The sequence below is a fragment of the Brassica oleracea genome, chromosome C3, assembly GCF_000695525.1.
Source record: "Brassica oleracea var. oleracea cultivar TO1000 chromosome C3, BOL, whole genome shotgun sequence".
In the NCBI taxonomy this organism is placed as follows: Eukaryota; Viridiplantae; Streptophyta; class Magnoliopsida; order Brassicales; family Brassicaceae; genus Brassica; species Brassica oleracea.
The window spans coordinates 53125079-53134312 of NC_027750.1; the positions used below are offsets into that span (position 1 = coordinate 53125079).

Below are 9234 nucleotides of genomic sequence, written 5' to 3' on the forward strand. Positions count from 1 at the left end.
TATAAATATGTAGTCCCTTTGATGAATAAAAGCAGTTCATTTTAGTTGTTTATTTTCGATTCTTCTTTTCTCTGAGTGAGAGAGAGAGTTCTTAGCTAGTTCATCGGTTTGAACCGGCTTGTTGATTTGGTGGTCAGCCAATCATCTTTTGTGTCGTTTGGTGGTTAGCCAACACACCTTCATCGTTTCTTAGGTGGTTAGCCTTAGATCGTGGTATATCAAGAGTCATTCCGCATCTCTTGACGATCCATTCATTCCATTCCAGTTCCAGAAGTGCCATCGCCTTCTCGGTTCATATCAAACACCCGGCCAAAGCCATCCTTCCCGTTTTGGGCGTATCACTGTGGCTAGATTTCAGAACTTTTTGGTGTGTGCTATGAAGAGTATTTTTTGTTCCTAGGCGAGCTTTTCCTTCTCCACCCATAAACGTTTTCTTCTTCTTCGGTCATGGGTCAAGTGAGTGAGGAATTTTGTCAAGTTGACTGACTGTACGTCAGCACCGTCTTCTCGAGTGTCGGATTGATCGATGGTTTCTTGACGTGTTCGACTGCGTTTTCCCCTCTTTGTGATTAAGAGGTGTGTTGGAACCATTTTTTGAACATTATGAATAATGTATTCATATGTTAAAAATGAAGTTTTATTTGAATGAGAAATGGATGTCTAATATGTGTGATTTGAGAAACTTGTGCCAAATAGCAAATACACTCATTGGATATTTGAATTTGGATTTCAGTTTTGATTTGTTAGTTGGACTTCATGTTCATTAACTTAAATCAAATATATGTTGATCTTTTATATTGATCAAATATAAAAATGAAATCTATTTTAAAGTATATTATTTTGTTTGAATTGATCAAAACAATAATATTTTACTCTTTAATTTTTTGGTCAAAATGTGGAATAAATTCACAACTAATTGACAAGAATTAAAGTCTTCGTTAGTTCACCATAGAAATTTCATTTTTGTGTTGAAAAACGAAATTTGTAATTTTCATTATTTTTCTATAAAAGGGTTTGTAAGCATTATAGAAAAAATAGACTTTCAACAACAACAAAAAATCACTTTCTCCTACTTTGAATAGTTATGTTAGTATTTTTTTTTTATTCTGAGAGTATATCACAAAATTAGGCTCGATAGATTCTGTTTTTCGGTGATGGTAAACAGAAACAATGTTGGAGTTGTATTCTAGGAATCTGAGCGCTATGAAACCGTCACACTACGGGGCGTTTAAAGATTTAAGGAAAGAGATTAACCATCTCGACTATGCAATTCTTCTTTATTCTTATATTTCGATATTGTAATTTTAATTTTTGTTCTTATTATTTTTTTACAAATATCAGTTATCCTATGGTAGTAAAATAAGGTTCCTACATTGTCGAAGTTCCTCAGTGTTTTCTCGTGTTACGACATAAGTGACTTTGTCAGAGTCTTGTGCCAACAAGTTTTTCTGCGTGTTGGTGAGTCCGTTTAGCAGAGTCAAAAAGTCAAATTTTGTTTTTCCTCGGGCTCTTGGTGTTCCGCGAGGGAAGAGTGTTCTAGTTCTTGTCGTTAAGGTTTCTACTTTTGTAGACAGAGAATTCGTGAGCTTATCTTGGTCGTTTGTCTTCTGGACAAGAGGTTTGACCAGGTTTTTGATTTCATCGAGCGCTGAGGCATTTAAGTTGGCCATAGAAGTGGTGGCTCCCAGTGTTGTTTCACCATTAGTCATGTTCGTTAAACGAACGCTGTTGCAGTAACTACAGATCAAAATTTAGAAGGGAAAAAGAGTATCCAAAAAGAAAGAGAGAAGAATGGATGACGCGCGTCTCTGTTTTTAGTAGCAGAGAGGAGAGAGAAATGAAGAACAATGGTCGCTACTTTTTTGACGTCAGCGGCAACACCGGAAATCTTAGCCTTTTTTGACGCTGCGTTGCTTGTTAATTGCCGCTGCGGTCATCGGTGTTGTGTGTTGCCATGACTCCAGTTTAATTTTTGGCCGCTGCCGCTGCGTCTTGCGGCTAAGAAACGAACACGACTATTGTTATTTTCGTTGTTGACATGGTCAATATAACCTGCATGTTTCTCTTCTGTATTTCCATACATCTTTCTCGATCAAATGTTTGCAGCCATGGGTAAGAATAATCTCCCCTCCTTCTAGAGTCTGGGAATCGAAATTTGCGTCAATAAAATTTGTAACACAGAAAATAAAGCTTTTAATGGGGTCCAAATTTTCTGCAGAGCCAACGACAAGTAATCAAACACCATATATATCTAAACCCCAAATATCAATCATGATCTAAGTGTTAAACAGCTCAAAATTTTGCTATAATTTTAGACATTAATATATATATATATAAACCCAAAAAAAAACTACAATTTAAAAATATAATTTTTATATTAATTATAATAATATGATTTATAATATTTACATAATATAAAGTGTTAATATTGTACATTTATTTTAAACTGATGTCAACCGGTTATAATTATCCCACAAACATATTAATTTCTAATTGATTGTACCAGTTGTACTAATCGGTTAATAACGTTTGAAACAGCATCCGCAAACTCGCATTTACACCAGTTAAAATCTTAGTCAAGCTAAAAAGTGACATTGTTGTAGTGAATGTAACAGAAAATAACTAGACCGATTTCGGTTTAGTTAAACCAATTAAGGATTGGGTAATTCTAAAGCGATTCAGTTATGAATTAAATCAGACGATGTTGTAACGGGCACACCCGGTTAGTGATCTGCTTTAATTGATTCCGGTTATTATCCGAAATAAATAAAAATAGTTTTTGGTTTATATATCTCCTTTCTTCTCTATCATCGTCGTCCGTCAAAGCCACCCAAAAGGATGCGAGCAATTCAAATCGTGACGACGCGACTGAGCTCGTGCTTGAGACCTATTCGATTCGAATTCCTTTCTTCTTCTTCTTCGCCTCGCCTGTTCTCTAACCCTAGGCGCCTCATATGTACCGCCGCCGCGACGAAATCGGACGGAGGCAGGTCCGGTTCGATTGTGGCTCCATTGGTGGAGAATGAAGAAGAAGTTCAGAAGATCGATGTCAATCCACCTAAAGGAACTCGTGATTTCGCTCCTGATGATATGCGTCTCCGCAACTGGCTCTTCAACCATTTCAAAGAGGTTTACTTAAATTTGCAAAAATTTGAATTTTGTTATTCCTTCGATAGAGATTTGAACTCAAAGCTGCTTTGTAGGTATCAAGGTTATTCGGGTATGAAGAAGTGGATTATCCAGTGTTGGAGACGGAAGCTTTGTTCATCAGAAAAGCAGGCGAGGAGATTAGAGACCAAGTAGGATCTTTATGCCTCAATGTTGCAGTTTAAGTATAGAATCATTAGCTTAAACTCTTGTGGTTGGTTGTGTAGCTATACTGCTTTGAAGATAGGGGTAATCGGCGTGTAGCATTGAGGCCTGAGCTTACTCCTTCTTTAGCCAGGCTTGTCATTCAGAAAGGGTAATTAAGTTTGTTTTCTTTCTTTTTCTTTCTCAGTGAGAATCTTCAGAGGACAGTTTTTTTTTAATCTTCCAACATATTCTTTTTTTTGGTCCAGAAAATCAGTTTCCCTACCGTTGAAGTGGTTTGCTATTGGGCAGTGTTGGCGCTACGAGAGAATGACAAGAGGAAGGAGACGTGAGCATTACCAGTGGAATATGGATATTATTGGTGTCCCCCAAGTCACTGTATGTTTCTCTCTCTCTCTCTCTCACGCTGTGCAATCACTTTTACAAAGCCTTCTTATAGTTTCTTGCTTGATTAACCCCTCACTCATTTCTTTTAGGCGGAAGCAGAACTGATTTCAGCTATAGTCTCCTTCTTCAAGCGAATTGGGATCACTGCATCAGATGTTGGTTTTAAAGTTTCTAGCCGAAAGGTATTCTTTTTGTTTATTTCCTCTTGTTTCTTGCTTTACACTTAATATAACCAAGGAATGTGATTTACTTGCACTGACAGACATGATATTACGTTATTTTGCATCATCTGCAGTATCTTGATCCATAACTTCCTCCTTGTACAGGTCTTACAAGAAATGCTCAGAAAATATGGTGTACCTGAAAACTTGTTTGGCAGAGTATGTATCATTATAGATAAGGTTAGTTGTTTAATTCAAAATGTTTGCTATTTTTAGTTCTGTCACCTTACTCTTATATGCTGGGTGAAACATAGATAGAAAAGATCCCAATTGATGAGATAAAAAAGGAACTTGGGTCCACGGGGATATCAGAAGATGCTATTGAACAGCTATTGCAAGTGCTTTCTGTCAAGTCCTTGGATGATTTGGAAGGTACTTTCCTTTCGCTATTCTTATTGAAACCTCTGTCTAGCTACAAATAAGTTAAAAACATGTAATTTGTGTTAATCAGATGTACTCGGTGGAGCTGGAGAAGCCATTGCAGATCTGAAACAACTCTTCTCACTTGCTGAAAAGTTTGGTTATTCAGAGTGGATACAGTTTGATGCATCTGTTGTGCGTGGTCTAGCGTATTACACTGGTATTGTCTTTGAGGTTAGCTTTTACGACATGATGCATTGGATACTGGTCTACTGTTTTTATGATAGAAATTGATAAAATGTTAATCTTACAGGGATTTGATCGAAAAGGGAATCTACGAGCTATATGTGGTGGTGGGAGATACGACAGATTACTCCCCACTTATGGAGGAGATGACATTCCTGCTTGTGGTTTTGGTTTCGGCGATGCTGTAATCGTTGAAGTAAGTTTGAAGTCTCCGCTTGTTGCTATTCCATTACCCGAATGTGCAGTGAAAAGTTCGGTTTTAGCATGAGAATATCTAACCCCTTTATTTCCTTCTTCTACGTAGCTGCTTAAGGAGAAGAATTTGTTGCCAGAACTGGGACAAGAGGTAGAGAACATTGTGTGCGCTTTGGAAAAAGATCTCCAAGGAGCTGCAGCTACTGTTGCAACCGCTCTCAGAAGCAAAGGCCAAACCGTTGATTTGGTATTGGAGAGTAAACCGCTGAAATGGGTGTTCAAGAGGGCGGCTAGGATAAACGCAAGAAGGCTGATACTGGTTGGGAAGACAGAGTGGGAAGATGGTTCAGTGAGTGTGAAGGTTTTGTCTTCAGGTGAGCAGTTCCAAGTAAAACTCAACGACTTAGAGTAGTACATGAAAATTTCCATTTTTGAGCAATTGAGTTGAGATAGAATCTTAATTTGATCGTGGAAGGTTTATATCAAGAATCTCATCTTTGTATTTTATTGAATTGTTGCTCTCATTTCTAGTTTCTTTCTTTCTCCACTCAAAGTCCTTGTTAATCGCAAAGATGCTCTTACATGTACATTTAAGATAGTTTAATTATTGATTAATATACAAGTTGACAATATAGGTAACTAGGGATTAAACAGAAACTCAAAAGTGGTCGTAATCAATCAAAAATATATATTTTTAAAATAACTTTTGAGTTTCTAAAGCTATATTCACGAATCAACCACCGGACTGTTCTGATAGTAAATATCGTCGAAGAAAGATTGATCATATATTTGTTTTATCATTGTTCTACACGTAACTGCTGGGCATATGTTTTGTCTTGCTTCACTACGCAAACTATTTTGGATCACCAACTTATCATTATTCCAAAACTTATTTCTTATCTTTAAATTTGCATTATGCACTTATTTGGGTTGTAAGTTTATCAAACATTTCTGATATACTAAAAAAAAATTTGTATTGGTTTTTTACTTCATCTTGCAGATCTTATCACCTCTAACGTCTTCTAGAAATGGTTTTTCAAAGTGGAATTGACTCAAATAATAGAAGTTACATACAACACAAAATGTTTTCACATTTAGAAAGGAGATTGGTATTCATACCTCCAGTGGCTCCAGAAGAATAACAATGCTATGAAATATTTATAAAGATTGCACAAACATTTCCAATATAGTCCATTATATCAGAGATGTCTTTCATATTTTAATTGAATGACAAACCCCCTTATAGAAACGTTTTAGGCATCTCAAGATCATCCGATGCAATGATAAAGAAAACCTTGACAGAAGGTGCTCCATTTCCCGTCCTTTTCTTTCGATGATGACGTTGGAAAAGAAATAGAAGACTGTTATCTTCAAACAATATGAAAAAGATTTATTTTATTGGCAACATCTTCTTATCCACCTCTTCATATGAAATTTTCTTCTTCCGACCAAAATACTTTTATAACAAATGATAAAAGATTCATGTTGATCTCAGCCATGAAAAGTCATTTTGCTTATTGAGAATTGCTCGGGTGTCTTCCTCCATTTTAATAAAGTTGTTGGACCGAGCAATGGCGTCTTGAAGAGAGGGTGGAGGATGACTTTATAGGTCGTCTCAAAACTTCGAGTGGACGTACAAGGTGTTCCTTAGGGCGTCCACTGCTATCCTGTCAGGGATTTTAACGGTAGAAACGACAGTTTTAAACTTTTCCATGAAATTGCGCAGGATTTAGCCGGGGAGATGAGACAGTTGCCAAAGGTTGGAAGCGGTTACGCCTTGCCGGGTGAACATTATGTAATGATTGAGGAACACGCGGAAGCTATCGATGGCGAGCCTGGAAAACCAGGTTAAGGCCGCTCTGGTAAGGCTTCCGATGAATTATTGGCAAAAGCCGGCCTCTTTTTCGTCGTCAGCGAAGTTTGCTCGCCCCATCGCTATGTTGAACGCTGTTACATGGTCGGTGGGGTCTGTCTCGCCGGAGTATGATGGAAGACGGAACTTTTCCGTAGATCGAAGCCATACATCATTGATTCGCCGAGAGAACGGGGTTTTGAGTGTTGCGGCGAGGGCGCGGTCATCTGCGGGAACGAGCTCGTGACGTGATGTATTTTAGAGTGAATGTCTTGAAGGGAGAGCTTGAGCTCGGCGATCTCGCGGATGGTCGCCAGATCTAGGAGGTTAGGGTTTTGTACGGCACCTCCGACAGTCTGGACGGTGGTTCCGGCTGTTGGTTCCTCTTCACGGGCCGTACCGTCAATTTTGAAGAGCTGTCTTCGGATGGTCGGTGGATTACTCGTGTGACCGGCTGGAGGGGCGAGGACAACGGCTAAGGCGGTGAGATGCTCGTTCGTCGCCTTTTGTGCTTCTTCCTGTTGAAGGAAATGGACAATGACGATACTCATGAAGTCCGAGATTTTTGGTGCGGCGACGACGGGAGTGGGCTCCCGTTCTTCATCGAAGGTTGATTCTTCGAGTCATACCGATTTAGTTAAAGCTACTTCATTCTGCCCCACGTGGGTGTCAACTATTTGAACCGAGTTTGGTCAGATATCAGTAAGATAGACGATTCTTGTCGGTGGGTCAGTTCAAAGACGTTTTATTAGATCGGTAAACGGTTTATTACAAATGAGGAAAGATTGAACGGAAAATAAGCCGATGCTCGGAGACCGTTGGCCGCGAAAGTACAAATCGGAGAGAATATAAAGAGTAAAACCCTAGTTTCTAACCGCCAAGTGTGTATGTAATGATTCGGTCCCCTCTCGCTCTTCTCTCCTCATCTTATATAGATGAAGTGAACCCGGTTCTCCTTAACATGCCTATCGGTGTCAGGCCGAGCAGTCGAGCTGAACCATCTCTGGTCCGATCTGATGCACTCTTTGTGGAGCCGAGTAAAACACCGAGCCATAGCCTTCTATTGGTCGTAAACTGCTCGATTGAGTCGGCGTCCTGGGCCGGCTTAGTGGGCCAAGTCTCTTATTTTATAGGTCTTATGGAGGGATGCATTCCATCTCATACAATAAGTCCCTCCCGTTCACAGAAAACCGGACAGGTTATTAAGAAGGCCAATGAATTCATTTATTATTTAGTCCCGCATGTTCTCGTATTAGCATACTCTCGCTTTCGCTCTCGCTTTCGCTCTCGCTCTCGCTCTCGTATCATCGTCTCTAGCGGTGCTCTCTCATCACCTTCCTTCTTCTTACACGAAGAAAAGATGGATGCAGATGGAACTTCTATCTCATGGAGAAGTTAATTCAAAACCTGAGTGATAGAGGTTCAGAGTTCGTAGGAGTCAAAAAGTATGAAGAAGCACTGGGATGCCTTAGAAAGGCTCACGAGTTGAGGTATTTTGCAAAAACTAATGTTCTTATGTATGAGCTAGATACATAATATTGTATGTAGGAAAAAAGTTATCGAAAATGGAGGTTTTACTACAGTGTCATCAGATCACTAGTGGATCACATAGATCAAGGTATATATATATGTTTCCAATTAGGATAAATATAGAATTGTCAAAATTAATTAATTAATGTAAATCTGAAACATATAGTTGTGTACACAATTCAAAAGTTAATTAGACTTTACTTAGTCTTGTCTTGAAATGTTGATCCAAAAAGTCTTGGGTAAAAATAGTGCAATTTTATCCAACAAAATTAAGACTATATTGTTATAAAAAGAATTGGTATTTTATTATATCGTAGGAATTTAAATAAGGGCAAAATTTTATACCCGTACGAAGAAGATAACACTGATAAAAAGACAGGATGTGTTATTAGAAGGAGAAGGATGGTGTGTTACAAACGATCGAAACGATCGTTTATATAGAAATTAAAAAGTGGAAGTTACTGTGCATGCATAGTGACGGTGGGCTCCACATGATTTATAATGTCAAAGTTTGGTGCCCTAAACATTGACGTTGTTTACGTTTATAACATATATCTCATTTTTGTATGACATTTATTTGGAAAGTCAATGCAATCATCATTGTCAATAATTGGTGATAAGAAATTGTAATCATCCACTTGTGAGTAAAATTATACATTTTTCCTAGATATATATTGATAATATAGATAAAGATTCACAATTTATGTTTTTTGATGATTAACTAATCCACACTATTGATAATTTACTTGATTGACAGTAAGATGATGATCTCAAACAAATGGTTAGAAGACATTCAACTATTACTTAGTCTTGTCTTGAAATGTTGACCCAAAAAGTCTTGGGGTCAAAATAGTGCAATTTTATCCAACAAAATTAAGACTATATCTCATTTTTGTATGGCATTTACTTGGAAAGTCAATGCAATCATCATTGTCAACAATTGGTGATAAGAAATTGTAATCATCCGCTTGTGAGTAAATTATGCATTGTTCCTAGATTTATATTGATAATATAGATAAAGATTCACAATTTATGTTTTTTGATGATTAACTAATCCACACTATTGATAATTTACTTGATTGACAGTAAGATGATGATCTCAAACAAATGGTTAGAAGACATTCAACTATT

At 37.8% G+C, this 9234-nt stretch overlaps 1 protein-coding gene across 1 annotated transcript; it reads left to right on the top strand.

The window, feature by feature from the left end:
- The first annotated feature begins 2794 nt into the window (after window positions 1-2794).
- Window positions 2795-5266, top strand: LOC106328961 (histidine--tRNA ligase, chloroplastic/mitochondrial). The gene is made up of 10 exons (XM_013767518.1): window positions 2795-3129; window positions 3204-3299; window positions 3375-3463; window positions 3561-3690; window positions 3789-3881; window positions 4026-4100; window positions 4175-4292; window positions 4372-4514; window positions 4594-4722; window positions 4831-5266. Exons 1-10 carry the CDS (start codon window positions 2839-2841, stop codon window positions 5131-5133), a joined length of 1467 nt encoding a protein of 488 aa, XP_013622972.1. The 5' UTR covers window positions 2795-2838; the 3' UTR covers window positions 5134-5266.
- Window positions 5267-9234: the final 3968 nt, after the last annotated feature.

Bases quoted from the DNA above. Each gene is read 5' to 3' on its own strand.
- LOC106328961 (XM_013767518.1), top strand. From the start codon at position 2,839: ATGCGAGCAATTCAAATCGTGACGACGCGACTGAGCTCGTGCTTGAGA. The intron at 3,300-3,374 runs GTAGGATCTTTA...TTGGTTGTGTAG, and splicing joins GCGAGGAGATTAGAGACCAA to CTATACTGCTTTGAAGATAG. The intron at 4,293-4,371 runs GTACTTTCCTTT...TGTGTTAATCAG, and splicing joins GTCCTTGGATGATTTGGAAG to ATGTACTCGGTGGAGCTGGA.